At 45.9% G+C, this 19,151-nt stretch overlaps 1 protein-coding gene across 4 annotated transcripts in view; it reads left to right on the forward strand.

Moving 5' to 3' along the window:
* The first annotated feature begins 614 nt into the window (after positions 1–614).
* ZFP64 (ZFP64 zinc finger protein) overlaps positions 615–19,151 on the forward strand; it is a 79,121-nt gene continuing 60,584 nt past the window's right edge. Inside the window, exons 1-4 of one of the 4 annotated variants that reach the window (XM_029221119.1) lie at positions 615–1,013; positions 3,887–4,126; positions 17,287–17,448; positions 18,725–18,787. In XM_029221119.1, coding sequence (XP_029076952.1) covers positions 968–1,013; positions 3,887–4,126; positions 17,287–17,448; positions 18,725–18,787 — 511 coding nt within the window. In that variant the 5' untranslated portion in view covers positions 615–967. The remainder of the gene's footprint in view (positions 1,014–3,886; positions 4,127–17,286; positions 17,449–18,724; positions 18,788–19,151) is intronic. The other 3 variants (XM_029221116.1, XM_029221117.1, XM_029221118.1) reach the window with 3 other exon arrangements.

Below are 19,151 nucleotides of genomic sequence, written 5' to 3' on the forward strand. Positions count from 1 at the left end.
AGAAGCCTTGAGGCTGGAGAGTGCTTGGGGCTGCCGCCTTAGGGAAGGAGAGAGTAGTAAAGAGAGGAAGTCAGGCAACCGGTCAGATCAGGGAAAGCAGCGTCCACCAATAGCAGGAACTTCACCTTATAACTTAGAAATGCTCATCCTCGGCCCTCACCCTAGATGCACTGAGTCAGAAACTCTGGGGTGGGCCCAGCAGTCTCCGTCCTAACAAGCTCTCCAGGTGGCTGTGATGCACAAAAAAGTTGGCAGACCCCCGAGAAGGGAGCTTACAGCGATTGATCCCAGTTGTTACTCAGGCACGTGATCACGGTCCTCTTTATTTCATTAGCTGAGCAGGGGACCCGCCCAGCGCTCTGCTGATTTGCCGGGCGCTGACGCTCAGCCGGGGTTCACCCCAAGCCCGCGGCGCCCCGCGCACCCACCCAACTGCAGCCCGACTCGGTCTTCTCTGCAAACCACCCGGGCGACCCGGGGGCGACACGGCTGCTCGGCCACAGTGGGGACCAGACGCCCAGGGCTGCAGGTGCAAAGGCGCCAGAGCCGGGGAGGCCAAACGCGCCGGCCTAGACCGCAAGGGTGTGAGCTGGGCGCCGGCTGCCGCAGCCCGGGGTGCGCATCCCTCGCCGCCCGTGGTCGCCCAACCCGCGGAGACGCGTGTGCGCCATCCGGCTCCCGGGGGATTCCGCGGGTGCAGGGCCTCGCGGCCCGGGCATCGGAATTGGACCGCTGCTTCCCCCGGGAGCCGCTGATGCAAAGGCAGGTTGGGGCGGCCGAGCCCGGCCAGCGCCCTCTAGGCAGCGGAAGTGGAGCTTGCTTTACATCCGTCCTCCCCGCCTCGCAGAGTTGGGAGAAGGAAGGCTGGGGGGTGTGGAAAAATAAAAGGAAAAGTCCTTGCACCATGTAGACCCGCGCCCCCCTACCCTGGCACCCCGGCCGGCCGGGGACCTCCCAGTCTGCGGCCATGAACGCGAGCAGCGAGGGCGAGAGCTTCCCGGGCTCGGTGCAAAGTAAGTGCTTTTCCGGGCGCAGCGCGCGCTCCGGGGCCCAGTGCGCGCTCCGGGGCCCGGGCCCAAGCACGTCTGCGACGCAGCTAGCAGGCCCGGGGCCCCGAAATCAGGGTGACGGCCTGGAACCGGCGTCTCGGGGACCGCGGCGGGCGCGCCGTGCGGGAGGCGCCGGAGACGGCTGGCGGGGGGGGCCCCAAGCCGGCGCGGGGGCGGGGGCGTTCTCCAGCCTCCGGAGATCTCTTGGAAGGGAATCGTGGGGGAGGGCGTGCCGTTCAGACAGTCGTCACCCCCTTGGGGCATTCCCCGCCCCCCGGCGGAGTTTGGAGGTAGATTTGGGGTAACCGCGGCAACGCTGATGGGAAAACTTCTGTCTCGGCGGCCCCAAATTCTGGAAGTCTGGGGCTCGGGGACTTTCACGAGGTCTGCCGGCTTACTGCAAAGCCTTTTCCACATTAAAGGTGGAGATCTGAATGGGGAACGGGGCCGTGGTCGTTTTGAGTTTGGGGTTCATTTTAATTTTCCTGTTGAAGACAGCCTTTTTCAAGTCCATGGTTTTGCCCGGAGCATTGTTTCCCAAAGTGTGGACCAGGGACTGAGCGCAAACCGGCCACCTGGGAGCTCGAGCGCTTACTTAAAAAAAGAAAAAAGGAAAAAAAAAAAAAGCTCTTTGCGCCCCACCCATCAGGTGGCGGGGTGGGCTTGAGGGGAGGAGGGCGGCCTTATCCTGGGCGATTCTGATGCACATAAAGTTTGAGAACCCCTGGCACCTAGTAAGCGCTTAGCTTGTTAGCTGTTACTGTTTACAAGTTTGGAGACATTGGTTTCCAAACTTGGCTGTGTATTCCATGCATAACTTGTGAAAAGCGCAGATTTCCCGAAACCTTAGCCCGCATTCAGCCCACCACCATTATGACTCAGTATCTCCGAAGTGGGGCTCAGACGTGGCCATATTTAAACAACCCCCCACCCCCGGCCCGCCCCCTTATTCTGATTTGGAGAACTTTGGTTTGGAGAACTTTGCAAAGATAAAGGGATTCTTTTTGTTGGTGATACGCACAAATTGTGCCCGTTGTTTGTTACTGGGTCTCAATTAATACAGATTTTCGGAGGGGATACTTTCAAATTCAAATAGGGCACCTCAGTAATAACCTCACCAGGTGACACGCTGGGGGAGGGGATCCCTCTGCTGGCCTTTTACAAGCACCATCTCATTTAATGCTCATAACCATCATATGAAGCAGAAACTTCTCCCCATTTCTTCCTGGGTATCAGTCCTATTTGATCATTAAGGAATCCTCAGCGATGCAATCACTACATCTCTTGATTCCTTGTCTTCCTCTTAGCTTGGGCACCTTAGTAGCTACAGGAAGGCAGTGTTCCAGAGGAGAAGAAAAATGTCCATTCCTTCCATCCATTGATTTCGGTGTTTGCAAGATGGCTTATAAAACATTACCATGCTCAGCCCAGAGGATCTCTTCATAGCAAGTCAACCAAATTGTATTTCTGCACAGAGATGTCTTGTCTTGGTTGGAAGGGGGAAATTGGACGTAAAGCAAATATTTTATAAATTTTCCAAAAAAGATTATGATGCATGGATGCCAACCATATGTGTACAAAGGTAGTTCTCGTACTGTTTAGACTGGGGAAAATTGGGAATAATATACAAATCTTATAGCTACTGAGAAATTATGAGGCTTGGAAAACATGGAATAATGTGTTGTCATTAAATAATTATTTTATAGAGATTTTAGTGATATAGCACAATGCTTGTGCGATAGCATGTGGGAAAAATATTAATTTACAATGCACTAGGATCTTAAATAATTTTTAACTGAAAATGAATGGAAGAAAATATTTTGTAATGTTCATGGTATGCATGGGTGGAAAGATTGTGAGTGATAGCCCTCCTTGCTTCTTCTCTTCCAAATTTTCTGTTATAAACATGAGTTTCCTTGTAATAAGGCAAAGAAATTTTTAAAAATAAAAAGGTAGTCATATTGGTTAGAGACTTATTAATTGTATTTCTTTATTTAACAAACATTTATATAGCACTTTCTAATGTAGTGCCAGGACTGTGGTAAGTGCTTTGCAAATGTTAATACAGTATTAACTCTTTGTATTATTACTATTGTGAAATAACGCCTCTGTCAGTTAGGAATGAATTTTGGTTACAAGTAACAAAACTGAACTATACTGGCCTAATGAGAAGTCTAGAATTGGTTGATTCCAGGGTTGATTCAGGGGATCAGTGAAGTAAGCTTTTGTAGAGATCTTAGCATTTATCTCATGGTTACAGTGTGGCTGCAGAAGGCCCTGGCATCACATCTGCATTCAAGGCCAGAAGAAGAGGTGGACAGTGTTAACAATGTCAGATCCCTCTTTATCATGAAAGCCACACTTTTCCCAGAAGCTCCTCCAGCATTGTGCTGGAGGGGTTCCCAAGTATGTAGTGGACCAAGATTATTTAGACTAGTGCTTCTCATAATGGGATAGGGGGTTGGAATAGTGGGGGCATTAGTTTTCATAATGACTGGGAAGTACGACTACCTTTTAGTTGGGGTAGGAGATGGCTGCTGGTCCTTTGACGTGTAGGGTAGCCCTGCACATTGGAGAACCTTCTCACATAAAATACCACTGGTGCCCCTGTAGGCAATGACCAGGAGCATCACTTGGGTCTGGGTACATTGCTGCTAGGGCAGAACTGGGATTCTGTTTGCAAGAAGAGGGGAATGGAATAGCTATTGGGCCAGCAACTAGCTATGTCTCTATGTCTGCCACCGTGCCCTTTTTTTTTTTTTTACCATGAATCTGGTTTGTGTTGTAATTTCAAGCTGTTTGGAATTAATCTGTGACTTCCCCTGTGTCCCATGGAGTTCCAGGTGGCACAACAGTGCTGGTTGAGCTGACTCCCGACATCCACATCTGCGGCATCTGCAAGCAGCAGTTTAACAACCTGGACGCCTTTGTAGCTCACAAGCAGAGTGGCTGCCAGCTGACCGGCACGTCTGGGGCGGCGCCCAGCACGGTACAGTTTGTATCAGAGGAAACGGTGCCCGCCACCCAGACTCAGACCACCACACGAACCATCACCTCTGAGACCCAGACGATCACAGGTATGGCTGGGGGATGGGGGAGTCGCTTAGAGTTGGCCTGGCTCTGTCCCAGACGCCTCCACAGAACTTGTTAAAAATATAGATACTCAGAGCCAACCCTCTAGGGTTGCTGATTCATTATTTTTAACAAGCTCCACTGGGAAGACAGCTGCCCAGCCAGGTTTGGGAACCGCTAGGTTAAAACATTAAGTGGTAGCAGTTATAAATTGTTGTCATGTGGTAAACAAAACAAACAGACAAAAACCAGGTTTCTAAAACAAAAACCTATATACTACGAAAAAAATACTCGCAGGAAATGGTAAAAAGGAAAAGGTGGTAATTTGGGGTGGTGGGAGTATGTGTGTGATTCCTGAATTTGCATTATTTGTCTAAAGGGACAAAAAAATGTTTAAATTTTTTTTTTTTTTAGTTTTTAAATCTATAAATAAGCATTGATGCCTCCCCTCCCTTGTGCTACCAACCAGGAAAACAGAAAAGTTCATCCTAGTTCTTGGTTGTGTCCAAAATAAATTGCAAATGAATGTAAAATTTAAATGTGCAGCATGAAACTGCAAAAGTTCTAGAGTAAAAATTATACACACACAGAGACCCAAACACACACACATACACACACACACACACACACACACACACACACACACACACACACCCCTATACTTATACCTATATAATCTGCCTTACGGGACCAGACAGATTACTTTAAAAATAGGAAGTAAGCCATTTTTGAGATAGTTGGTAGACACACTGCTGGATCCAGTGGGGAAATGGAAAATGTATTTGTTAGCTAAAGGCATTCCAATTTTTAAATTAAAAATTATATTTATTAATACTGTGCCTGCCAAGGAAGACAGGTTGTAGGATCCCTCCCCCAAAAGAAAAAGAATCATGTGATGAGGTTGTAAATAAAGCTACCATTTTTCCAAAGGAAAAACAATGTATAAAAAAGTCTAAAGACAACTGGGGAAAAAATAGCAGCGCATGTGTGACTAAGGCCTAATGTCCCTCATATATAAAGAACTCCTAAAATTCAATAAAAGAACCAAGCAGAAAAGTCAGCAAAGGGCAGCAGATGATATTCAAGAGCCACTAAACATAAAAGGATGCTCCATTGCCTTAGTAGTTAAAGAAATGCAAATCAAATACTGCTTTCCTTTACTTTCTGGAAATGTAAATTCATATAAACTGGGCAATTTTGTGATATCTTTCAATCTTTAAATCTTACATTTAAAATCTTCCAAATTTTAAAATGTACAGAAACATGTTTACCCAGTAAGTGCACTTCTAGGTATTTATCCTATAAAACTTGATAAACAAATGTACATGGGTATTTGCTTAACTTATATACTGTAAAGAAAATGGAACCTTTGTATGTATATGTCAAGAGGAAATTAGATGAATAAATACCAGAGATGAATAGTGAATAGTAATCTAGTAATTTATTAGATGAATAAATTCAGACAGTGGAATGTGACTTAGCATTGAAAAGAGAAGCTAGATCTCTGTACAGACATAGATTCTCAAGGTAAGTGTAAAAAAGCATATATATGCATACATACATAGTATTATATTCACGGAAAGCTGCTAGAACAGGAATGAAGCGTGTAATGTTAATGAGAGAAGTAAGCTGTGCATAAGGCATTAGGGAATGGTGAGGACTGTGGTAAAGTAGAGAAAGCTGCTCTTTGGATCCAGTCATATTTGGGTTTTTCTGAGAAACTGAACAATGTAAAACTTCCGAAATTTTAAAACTTTGTTGGCCAAACAGGATACGTCTGTGAGCCTGATTGAGCACACCAACAGCTTCTGACTTGTTCTCAATGTTTTGCAAGCAGTTAATCTGGAGCCGAGGTGTGGAGAACATCTGAAGTGGGGGTACCAACTTTCGCCCTATCAGTTGTACATTGGTGTGGTGTCTGAATTTTTCAGCAACAAGCAAAATTTTGTGGTTGTTTCCTTAATGCCCCCCAAATAATGTTTCTGCTGAATTCCTTAAGCATTGAAATATAATTGATCACCTCACAAACTTTAGTAGGATTACCTTGAGGTCTTCCCACTTTCTCCCGAATTTATTTTAATTCTCATTTTAAAGGAAGTCACCAAGAAAATGTTAAAACTGAAAACCACCTTAGAGATGAGCCTGGTACAACCTTCTCATTTTACAGCTGGGCAAAGTAATGCTGCAAGTGGGTATGAGGCATGGCCAGGGTCCCACCACAGGTTCAAGACGGTCCTGGGACTTAAGTGCTTTGGCCCTTACCCTCGTGGTCTTCTCCCTGAAGACTCCGTGTTGGGTTCCCTATCTTCAAACACAAACTCCCAGTAACCCCACACACTGGGTGTGAAGCCTGGGACACAAAGCCCCAGCGTGAGGAGACCTCAAGGCCTACACTTTATTGGTGGCCATTGCATCCTTCTGGGTTCCAAGCCTTTGCTTATGCTGTTCCCTCTGCCTAAAATACCTTTCCTGCCTGCCTGACACCAACTCAACCTCAAAACTTTAAGGTTCATGACAGACTGCACACAGAGGATCTGGCTCATCTCAGGACATTCCCCTCCCCTCTGAATTGCAATAGCCTTGATGATGTCCTTTCTGTTTTCCAAATGTGCCACATTTCCTCAAGCCTGGGAGCCTTTGTATGTGTTGTTCCCTCTGCCTGGAACTGACTCAATTCTTACGCGTGTGTCAGAGCTGGGCTTAAAGGCATTTCCTCAAAGAGCCCCTCTTTGACAACACACATGCATGCGCACGGTTCTCCCAGACCAGGTCAAGTCCCAGTACTTAAATGATTATTTGCAGAACAAACTTCAAGGTCTGTCCCATTGCTGAACCTTAAGCACCATGAAGTCAGGAGCTGCACCCCTCGTGTTCACCGTGGATCCCCGGCACCATATTCTTTGTGGAGTGAATGCACAGTTGCCCAAATCTCACATCTATCAGTGAAGCTGACCCCACACCAAATAACTGCCCCTTCTTTTGTCCTAGTTCTTTGCTCAGAGATGTTCACCCTCCTCTTAGCATTTCCACTACCCTGCCGCCATTCACTCTGGCCATGCCTCAGTTTTGCCAACTGTCCTGTACGCTCAGGCCAGGCCTGGAGCCCTCTTTGTGCCCAGCTCATGGTGGTACCTACTGCACAGAGTTGACAGGAGCTCCAAGCTCCAGAGACGGACTGCTGGACATTTATCCCAGTCTGCCATCCTGGCCTGTGGACAAGTCACTTACTCTGCTTAATTTTCCTCATCTGTAGAAAGGGGTTATAATGGTTCTTAATACTATTAGGTAGTAGAATTAGGTTCCTAATTCATACCTAATATCATTGGGTTATTGTGAGGACTCTGCAGTAATCCACATAAAGGACCTGGGACAGTATCTCAATAAACGACCGCTTTTATTCATGCAGAGATTAACACATGGGGCGAGATTTGCAGGATGCCGAGTCTCTGCCGGATCCAGCTGCTCTCCCTGACTGCGCCTGCATTTCTGCCACAAAACAAGCAGAATCTTGCTTTTTTTCCCTTTCTTTAACACTGTTTAGTTTGGTTTTCTGGGCCCGACTTCCCCCAGGTTTGGGCTTCAATGTTGCATAGCCGCAGTTTCCAGACCTACCTATGGACCAGGATCCCAGGGGAGCTTGTTAAAGATACTGGTGCCTGGGCTGCACCTCTGAACCCGAATCGCTGAGGCTTAGGCATCTGCATTTTTAACAAGCACCTGGGGGATTCTGGGCCTCGACCCAGTTGGAGGGTCGCTCACTGCCCTAAGTCACAGTCTGACCCCTCACCCTGGCAGATTCCTCCAGATACCCACACCCAGTTACTGTCCTGGGCAGTTTGTCCCTCTTCAGTCCTTGATTAAACGAAACCCTCCCTCACTCAGCTCATATGTCTTGTCTCAGCCCAGTAATAGTTGGATGTAAAGTAAAGTTTATTCTCTGCTAGCTTTGAAAGCTGCCTACAGTTTGGCAGTTAATTTAAGAACTTTTCTATAAAAGCAGTAAAATTAGATATTGATGCTGGCAAAAAAAAAAAAAAAAAATTAGCACCCTATATGCATTTTCTAAGCTCACGGCTTAAAATCATGGGGCTTTGGAGTCAGGTCCCCAAGTTTGGTCTTGGCTGCACAGGGCCTTAGGAGCTGTGTGACTGATGCAAATTATAATAGCTCTTGGTGTCTCGTTTTTAAAGTGGGGACAAGAATAAATAGAAAGGCCACAGAATTTGGTAGTGAAGAGTCTAAGGTCCTGAGCCAGACTGCCTGGGTTCAAATCCCAGCTACATCACTTGCTAACCAGGTAACCTTGGGCAGGTGACGTAGGGTTTCGGTGTCTTCGTTTCCCCAGCTGTAAAATGGAAGTAATGCTGGTTCTCAGCTCAGAGGGTCCCAGCCGGGCTGCCATGGGCACCTACATGGAAGACACTTAGAGCTGTCAGGGTTAGCTCTCATTACTTACCCAATCAGGGGCTGTGAAAATTAAATGAAACAGCACACGGAAAATTTTGCACAGGGCCTGGCTCATGGCAAGCCCCCAGCCAATATGAGTTGAATTATCACTGGACCTAGAATGATCTTTCCCACCTCTTCTGCTTAATTCCCACTTTTTTAGGTCCCAGGTTAAAAGTCACCTCCACCTAGAAGCTACCTATGATTTCTCCCTCCCCCCACCCCCCCACCCCCCCACCCACCCCCACCCCTAAGGTTAGGTTCGTCACTGCTTCCTCACCTAACACATATCACAGTTGCAATTAATTTGTTATTTCGTAACAAGCAGTCTTTAGCCAGAAACATAAATTCAGGTGCTCCTGGGGATCAGGCAGTGGCAGCAAATGCAACAGTGGATCCACTATGATGGAGAGTGGGCGGGCCTTTGGACAATAAGCAGAGGAGGAGGAAAGCAGCCCCTGAGAGCCAGGAAACAGCATCAGCTGGGCCTTGGTGTTGCTGGGAGCTGGGCTGACTCTCGCTGGTGGGTCGTGCTGTTCTCCTGGTGAACGCAAACAGGTTCACAGAATGTCTGCAGGAGACAGGGCCACTCTGATCGTGGTGGGACAGGATGAAGACAGAACCCCTCTGTCATCATACCTGAGCCACGGAATACCAGACATCCCCTCCTCCCCCACTGAGCTGAGTGACACTGCTGCTTTACCTACTACGGCTTTACCTTCAGTGCTTCTCAGTAATAGTCGCTAAGATACCAAATCATAGACTTGTCCCCACCTTTTGACAGCCTCCAATGCAGGCTTCCGTGAACTGTCCCCCCAAAATCATCTAACATGAGCCCCAAACCTCTAATACTTTTTAGGTCCTTTCTAACACCCTCTTACTGAGACCCTCCACGGCTCGCGTGGTATGAGGTTTCCTTCGTTATAATGACTAATCAACCTATCCAACTACAGGTGTGTCCCTGGTGGTCTTTGGCCAGAGGTCATTGACCTAGGGAAACCCACCTAGTTGATTTTGAAAGCCTTAAAAAAAAAATTCTGAAGGCTCAGTTTGGCCTGTGGGCCCCCAACTAGTAGTTTAATATCTAGTTTCCTAGACTGTAAATCTCCCTGGAGCAGGAAGTAATCAGTCTTGTTTTCCTGCCACCCAGCACCAGGCCTGGCACATCCTAGGCACTCAATAAAACAGTTACCAAGTGAATGCAGGAAAGGGCAGCTATAAGGATTAACTTCATTAAATGTGCATGAAGTTCATGGCGTGGCACCTGCCCCATCATCAGGGCCCAGTGAGGGCAGCTCTGGGACTGTCGTGTGCCAGATGCTGGAGCCGAGATAATGGAGATGCTTCCCTTGGAGAATTCCAAGCTCATCAGGGAGGGGAGGAGAATTTAGTTGTAAGACATACAAACCCAGCCATCTGTGACAAGTACAGCCTTTTGCAGAGAGTTCATGGAGTAGATTGGTCCCAATGGGGAAAGCCAAGGGAAGAAATGATGAGTGAGAGCAAATGTATAATAGGCCTTGAAAATCTCACCTGCCTTGGGGAGGAAGATGGCGGGGGGGGGGCATTTCCTCCTGGTGGTCTGGAGGTGGAGAAGCTGATCTTGCTTCTGAAGGCGAGATCTGATAACAGTGGCAGGAGATGACACGGGGAGTATGGGGTAGCAGCCCTGCTTTGATCTGGCCTTTATTGTGAAGAAGCTGGGGAGCCGTTGAAGGTTGCCGAGCGTGTGAGTAATTAGTAAGGCAAACGATGTAATGATTTGCCGGGAGAATCTGGCAATAATAATAATAGCTAATTCTCACGTACTGCTCATTAAGTGCCGTGTACTTTTTTTTTTTAATACCTAGCCACGTTGGGTCTTCATTGCTGCACGTGGGCTTTTTCTAGTTGCAGCGAACGGGGGTACTCTTCGTTGCGGTGCACGGGCTTCTCATCGTGGTGGCTTCTCTTGTTGCTGAGCACGGGCTCTAGGCTCGCGGGCTTCAGTAGTTGTGGCTCACAGGCTCTAGAGCGCAGGCTCAGTAGTTGTGGTGCACGGGCTTCGTTGCTCCACGGCATGTGGGAACTTCCTGGACCAGGGCTTGAACCCGTGTCCCCTGCATTGGCAGGTGGATTCTTAACCACTGCACCACCAGGGAAGCCCGCCATGTACTTTTTAAGTACTCTATATATGAAGTAGTTTTTCACGACTTAAATTGTTATGAATTTAAATTTAACATTTCATTTTAAAAATTAACTTTTCACAACATAAATTAGGCACTAAGAATTATTATCCCCATTTTACCCATAATGAACTAAAGCACAGAGGAATTAAATAACTTGACCAAGGTGACAGAGCCAGAAAGGGGCAGAACGGGGCCTGAAAGCCAGGCTACCTGGCCGAGGAATCTGCACTTGACTGCGCCACATCACCCCTTAGGAAAGTCCTCATCGCAGTGTTTCTCAAAAGAACCACATGGAGCTTTGGTGAAAAATGCAGACACCCAGCCCCCTCCCTTAAGCGTACCATCTGGGTGGGTCTGAGCAGGGTCCTGGGAATCTGGACCAGCCAGTGAGGGCTTGGGTCAGTTCAGATGCTTTCAGTTGCTCTTAACAGCACTAAACTACAAGAGGGCTGGATTGTAAAACATTCCTTACCTCAGGACAAGAACGGCGGGGTCTTTGCATCTTCTTGCTGTCCTCGGCAGTAGTCCTCCTCATGGCCACAAGGGGGCTGCTGCTGCTGCTTTCAGCCTCAAGTCTTCACTCAGCCCTGCCCATGGATGGGGAAAGGGGCGGCTTCGCTTTACCAGAGAGGAAATGCTTCTCCAGAAATTCTAGATCCCATTGGCTAAGATGCCCTGTTCCACTGTCTTGGAAGAAGCCAGGCCAGCAAGGGACAAGGAGGAGGGGCTTAGCAGTGGAATCCAATCCCAAGGCCCCTCTGGACAGCCACACTCCTGCCACTACCCTGTTAGAATAGTCTAGAGCAGGAGTTCTCAAAGCTGGTATGCAGAAGAATTACATGGAAAACTTGTTAAAAATCAGCTATAAATATACCCAGACTATACCTAGATCTCGGCATCAGAATCTTTGGTACATGATCAATTTTGAGAACCACTGGACCAGGAGGAGAAAGACAAGAAAGGATGGAAATCTTTCAGTGGCAGTGTCAGGCACCTAGGTGCTTCTTTTTTCAGAATGGAAGTCCATGTCAAGCCGCATATCTTCGCCCCAATTCCTAATTCCAGGGCAAGGGGGTCTGATTGGTCCAGCGTTTGTGCAGGTGTCTGCTTCCAAACCAATCGGCTGTGGCAGAGAGAGGGGGTGAGGGTCACCCTTGGGATGGGGGACAGATGGGCTGATGTGCTGGGGCAGGTGTGGACCACATTCAGGAAAACCCTTTGGAAGAACATGAGAAGACTTTTCCTTACAGAGAGAGGTGGATTTTTCTCCCAGCAGGTGAATTCTGAGTTTGCATTTGAATCAAGACCCCTAAGTGTGAGTCCTAATAAGCATGGCCTATACTGGAAGAAACAGGAACAAACAAACGATAGATTTGACGATATGACAATGAAGCAATTTCCTTAATCTGTAAAGATCGGGTCTTCCCCGGTGACTTAGTGGATAAGAATCGACCTGCCAATGCAGGGGACACGGGTTTGATCCCTGGTCCAGGAAGATCCCACGTGCCGTGGAGCGACTAAGCCCGTGTGCCACAACTACTGAGCCTGTGCTCTAGAGCCCGCGAGCCACAACTACTGAGCCTGCACACCACAACTCCTGAGCCTGCCCTCCAGAGCCCACGTATTGCAACTACTGAGCCCACAAGCTACAACTACTGAAGCCCGCATACCTAGAGCCCGTGCTCCGCAACAAGAGAAGCCACCACAATGAGAAGCCTGCGCACCGCAACGAAGAGTAGCTCCCGCTCACCGCAACTAGAGGAAGCCCACGCACAGCAGTGAAGACCCAACGCAGCCATAAATAAATAAATAAATCTGTAAAGATCATTTACAAGTCAATGAGAAAAACGTAAAAATTCAATAGAAAAAAAAGAGCTAATAGCATGAATAGGCAGTTCATAAAGAAGGTATATGAATGAATAAAATATGGTGGAAAAGAGATTCATCTTCACCAATTATTAATGAAACGCAAATTAAACTAAAATGATCTCATTTTGTCCTGTCAAATAGTCTGTGTGATAGCCAAGGTGAAGGGGAGAATGTACGTTGATTTAGATTTTCTGGAAGGATCTCATAATTATGAATCACCAAGCAATAAAATGACCCTTCCATTTTGACCCGGTTCTTCAGCTTACAGGAAGGTATCCAGAGAAGCTAGAGATAAGTTAAAATTTTTGGATAGGTATTATTTATAAAGGTAAACACCTAAAAACCAACTCATTGTCCAAAACGGGGGAATGGTCAATTTAACTGTGACAACCAACATGATGGCGTATTATGTAGCCATAAGAAATTGTGTTTTGGGTGGATGATAACGTGGCAGAATGCTTTCACATAGCAAAATTGTTTAATAAAATTGCTTAATTGTTTAATAAAAAAGAAAAGAATACAAAACAATTTAAGCCATGACCCCAGTTTTATACTTTTAAAATCTATATAGAAAGGCTACGTTAGCCATTTGGTCCATCATTAATTCAACCAATATTCTCTGAGTCCCTGCACTGCCAGCGTCTGTGTGAGGTTCTGGGAAACAGTGATGGAGAGAAACAGATGTTGTCCTCACCTGGCTCATCCAACCAAAGGAGGAGAGGATGGTCATTAAATACTTTCCCAAATAACTGTTTAATTACAGTAGAGATAAGTACTTTGGGGAAAAAGTACAGTATTTAATGAGCATATTATGCAAGGGGGTATACTGCCAGCACTGGGCAGGTTTTCTTCTCTACACTTTTCTGTACTCCCTAGATTTTCTACCATTGGTGTTTACTTTTGTTCTGAAAAAATAATACATTTTTAATTTTAAAAAAGAGAAAAGGTTTTAAAAAATGGAGCTTTTAAGTCGAAGAAGAGAAGCGAGAAGCAAAGTGGCTTGGGAGACGTGGAATCTTCAGCTATTTGAAGAACAGTTTTGTGGGAGGAACTACAGTTGGCCCATGTGAGCCCAGCGGGTCTAAGACACCAGTGGGTCCTAACCACAGAGAGAGATTTTGGTTCCCTGTGAAATTCATGTGACATTCTTACTTTTTAAGCAACAACATGAGTGAATAACTGAACACCCAAGGTGCTCCTGCTACAGACCAGGACTGCATAGAACAAACCGCGCGTTTCAGATGCGCACCTGGGCACACAGGCAAGCCAGGGAGAGCCCCGGGGGCAAAAACAAAACCAAAGGCCGGAGTGAGGCTGTGAGCTGCTGGGGGTTGTTGGGGGAGGGCTGGGGGAGCTGATCTCACTAAGCACTGGACTTGATTATAAGAGCCATTGAGAACATTCTCCCCTGGGGATAGGTCATGCCTCTGCTGGAAGCAGTTCTCCTCTCAGCAGATCTGGGTGCTTGGGGTTGACCCTGCTGCCTTCACTTCCTCTGGACACTCAGATTCCCCAAGGCCACTGCCACTGTTTATGCCAAATCTGAAGACAGACAAGGGACCCCCCCCCACCAAATGATCCCTGCATTTGGGTGCCTGACTCCCTATGCTTCCTGCCGCCTCCCCCAAGACACCAAAAGCACAGGCAACAAAGGCAAAAATGGGCACGTGGGACTGCATCGAACTTCTGTACATCTAAGGAAACAACCAGCAGAACATAAAGGCAACCTACTGGATGGGAGAAAATATTTGCAAACCATATATCTGAGAAGGGGTTACTATCCAGAATACTCTCGTGTTTCCCCTTTGCCGTGACTCACCACGAAAGGGATGCTAAGGCTTACGGTGGAGGGGCAGGTGGACAGTTAGGGGACGAAGCCCCATCGATCTCCCTGGAGGGCGGGAATCCCAGGCTCAGGATCATTCAGGAACCCGTACTTACCTCCCCAGGAGGGTTACGGACTCCACAGCTGAGCTGAGCCTTAGGGAGGGCCTGGCCACTGTCACAACCCCTCCCCACCCCAGGGTCTTCCAGCCTTTTTTGTTCAAAAAGTGGTAGAGCAGAAAGTTGGGAAGTCATGGTAGCGTGAACAGCCATCCTAGTTTTAGCACTGAAGGTCCTGTATCCCGGGGAACCCTCAGACCCAGGCAAACGAAGGCAGTTGGTCTCCCTGAGTCTTGATCATATTCCTGTTGAAAGTTTGGTGCCCAGTTCTGCTCAATTGTAGTAACTCACATTTATTAAGACTCAGCTGTGGACATATCCTGTGCTACTGATGCTCTCATGAAACTTTGCAATAACCTTATGAAGTGGGCACAGTGATTATCCCCACTTACAGGCGAGGAAACGGAGGCTCAAAGAAGTCACGTGACTGGCCTGAGGTCCCACACCTAGGAAGTAGCTGAACCTAGACTTTTATCAGTTCAAAGATACATTGTAACATCTGAAATGGGGGTGCACCTTGGAATCAAGGAGATAGCTGCCAGCCAAGAGGCAGTCACCAAAAAATTGTCTTTGCGCGCTGGTAAACAACCTTGATTGCATTGTCATTGATCACTTTTTTTGTCACTTTGGCAGAGTTGTGTGCATTTTTTGGCACTACATTTGTTGGGTTTAACTGCTGTTTGGAATGTCTTCTGCGATATTGCAGGATGATTCAGATAGAAGATGAAAAGTAACTGTGCCCAGAAATACCTGGAAACAGTAGCAGCGGGTCAATTTGATATTACTGAAGCAAATATTTGTTATTGGAGGAACAACTGTAGTTTTTGCAAAGCAACAACCGAGAAAGATGGAGTCCCTCAAATAGACAAAGTTGGGTTAAGGTTTGCTGCTGAGATGCCTGGAAAAGGATCCCTTACACCAGTGGTTCTCAAACTTGAGCATGTATCGGAATCACGTGGGCAGCTTGTTAGACCAGATTGCTGGGTCCACCTGAGAGTTCCTCATTCAGTTGGTGGGGGTGGGGCCCGAGAATTGCCTCTGTAGCAAGTTCCTAGGTAAGTCCAGTGCTGCTGGCTGGGGACCATGCCTTGAGAACCAAGCAGAGCAGAGGAAGCAGGAGCAATAGCTAATCCCGCAGAGTAGATGAAACATCTCAACAAGAGGCGGGTGTGGTTGGTTAATGCATCAGAGAGACTCGGTGTGAAGATGGAACATCAGTTTGTCAGACTCTTTCGGCCAGCTTTAAACAAAAGCCACTTCCCCCGACATATTTCAATTGAGGAAAATGGAAACCATGATTTTGCTCAAATACTGATAGAACCCAGCTATTCTTTGACATGCACTGGAATGAAGTTGTCATTGCCAAAGGTGCCCAAGGAGTACAGGTAAGGAACCTGAGTTTCCTATCAAGTATCCAAAGAAATCTAAAAGAATTCATTCAGTGAATACTATAAAATGTCTAAGGAATATCTATACGTATATAAATACCTAAGGAATATGAAAACATTGCATTATAATGTGTTGAATAGGCAACTTTTAAAAATTTATTGTGTGTAAAATAATGCTGCATCTTACAGTCTATAACATCTTAGATTCAAAGAAAGATGATGTTTGTTTTAAGAGAAACTGTAATTAACACCTCAAACCTGTGGAGGGAGTATTACTGCTTCAGGCAAAGCCAAAATAGGGAGTAATGTCAGGCCCATGTTGATTTAAAGAAGTGTACTCTGTAAGTACGATGGCAGAAATGTCAAAGGTGGTGCCTCAGTGACTGAGGTTTGGAAACAGAATATGACGTTGGCTCTCAAAGCCATCATTAGGGCCTCTCAGCCTGACAAGTTCATCTAATGAACAAGCCCCATGGTTGTATTTACTCCTATTTGAAGCCAAATCTCCATGTGACGATTACATGTAATAAAGGAAGAAAGAAAATACATATTCCCAAACCATAAATTTAATGAACAAAGTAGTCAAAAGAACTATAATTGAAAAAAAGAAAAAAGAAATTTGAGACTGCCTATTTTTCCTGTTATAATGACAAGGTTAAAGACAAAGATGATAAAGATGTTTGGTCTCCTTTTTATTCTTTTTTCCTCAAAATTTCAGTAAGAATACAAGGTTTGTTTGTTTGTTTTAGGAGTACTTGTGTTAAAAAGTATTTATGTTTAGAGAGTATTTGTAGTTTTGCCCAGAATTCCTTCAATCAGTTCCTTTCCAGTTGTGTGTTAGGATTTTGTGATAAAGCCTATGAAAGTAACTAATGCTTTTGGCTGAAGTTAACAGAAAACCTACCTGGTAAATGGTAGGGACATTTCTTTTTTATTTAGTAAGTCTAGATTTGAATGGTTTTCAGGGCTCTGGCTCAACATCTGGTTTTCTTGCTCTCCCTTTATGGTTACAGAATGGCTGCCACAGATCCAGACATCACGTCCTCACTCCAGCATGTCCAAAGACAGAAAGTGGGGCAACCAGGGCAGCAAGAATGAGCTTTCCTCAACTACCTCTCTTTCTGCCCCCACCTTTTCTTCAAGTCAGGGAGAAAATCTTTTCCAAAGGCCCTGCAGCAGATGTTCTCTACTGTCTCATGGGCTAGAGTGGGGTCACATGATCACTCCTAAGCAGCAAGGGAGACTGGGAAAGCAATCTCAACATGTTCATTCTCTACAAAGGAAGGTGGGCAAAGGGAATATCTATTGGGTATTCATATTATGAAAATTAATAATCGTCATATCTTTTAGTTTCAGCTCCAGAATTTGTTTTTGAACATGGCTATCAAACATATCTGCCCACAGAAAGCAATGAAAACCAGACAGCCACTGTCATCTCTCTCCCTGTCAAGTCACGAGCCAAAAAGCCCACGGCCCCAACTGCTCAGAAGAGGCTTAACTGTTGCTATCCAGGTAAAGGCAGCATCTTGTCCTACCTACTTTTGTAGAGAATGTGACATTTAACAGGTCCAAGACTCGAACTCTTGAATTCCTGACAACTGGACGTAGATGTGCTCCAAACTGCTTGGCTTAAAAAAATCAACCCACAGCATTTGCATCATCACATACGACCTCTCACTGTCTCTGGTCACCATGCACTGGGCTCTAAGACTTTTATAGCCATGGGTCTTTCTTTGAATGGGACTAGTGAAAATTTCAGATTCCTGTGAAATTTTCTTGCTGTGCTGCAACTTAGGAAGACATCCAGAAAAATTATTCTTTCCTTACTTAAAAAAAAAAAACAAAACCTTTAGGGGGCTTCCCTGGTGGCACAGTGGTTGAGATTCCGCCTGCCGATGCAGGGGACACGGGTTCGTGACCCGGTCTGGGAGGATCCCACATGCCGCGGAGCGGCTGGGCCCGTGAGCCATGGCCACTGGGCCTGCGCATCCGGAGCCTGTGCTCCACAGCGGGAGAGGCCACAGCAGTGAGAGGCCTGCGTACTGCAAAAAAAAAACCTTTAGGGAAGGCAAGGAAAACTTCAGGCTTAAGGAAAAGTTGCAAGAATAGCACCAAAAATTTCTATGTATCTTTCATCTGGATTTCCCAAATATTAACATACTATGTTTGCTTTGTTATTCTTTCTATATATACATATATTTCCCCCAAAGTTGCAGACATGATGTCCCTTTACCCCTAAGTACCTCAATGTATATTTCCTAGAAACAAGAATATTCTTTTATGTAACCACAGTACAATCATCAATATCAGGAAATTAACATTTATACATACTATTATCAAACTGCTGACCTTATTAAGATTTTACCAATTGTCTCACTAATGTCCTCTGTATCAAAAGGAAAACTGGTCCAGGATCCAGTTCATAATACACATTGCATTCAGCTTTCATGTGTCTTTAGTTTCCTTTAATCCTAAGCTTTTGTCTTTCATGACCTTTGACAGGTTTGCAAAGCACAGGCCAGTTATTTCATATTGAATAAAATGTTCGTCACTTTGGGTTTGTCTGATGTTTCCTCGTGATCAGATGTAGGTGAAGCAATTTGAGCAGGAAGTACAGACGAGATATTATGTACTTGGTACCTGGTATCAGGAGCACACTGATACCTGTTGGTCCCATTACTGTGGGATTAACTTTCATCACTTGGTTAAGGAAGTTTCTGCCAGGCTTCTCCATTCTAAAGTGACTGTGTTTCCCTCTGTCATTGATTTTTCCTTGCCTTTTCTTAAGGTTGCCAGTTCAAGACTGCCTATGGCATGAAGGACATGGAGCGTCATTTAAAAATCCACACGGGTAAGTGGTTCACACACATCTCTTCTCTGTGCTGGGAGCTGGGGATCCGGACAAGTCAGACACATGATATGATGCAGAACCTCACTGGTCATCATGGGAATACAAACACAAATGAAATAAAAACGAGATGCTGTTTCTACACATGATTTTGGCAGAAAATGTTTAGAGCAATAAAATCCAGTGCTGGAACAGATATGAGAAAACTTAGAAGTGGAAATGTGAACTGGTACAGACATTTTGGAAATTGATCTGCCAGAATTAATTTAAATGCACATATTCTTCTCATTTGGAGGAGATGATCCTGTAAGTAAGGGGTGTGTGTGTGTGTGTGTGTGTGTGTGTGTGTGTGTGTGTGTGTGTGTGT

Source organism: Monodon monoceros, unplaced genomic scaffold, assembly GCF_005190385.1.
Source record: "Monodon monoceros isolate NGI ecotype Baffin Bay Population unplaced genomic scaffold, NGI_Narwhal_1 Super_Scaffold_13, whole genome shotgun sequence".
NCBI lineage: Eukaryota > Metazoa > Chordata > Mammalia > Artiodactyla > Monodontidae > Monodon > Monodon monoceros.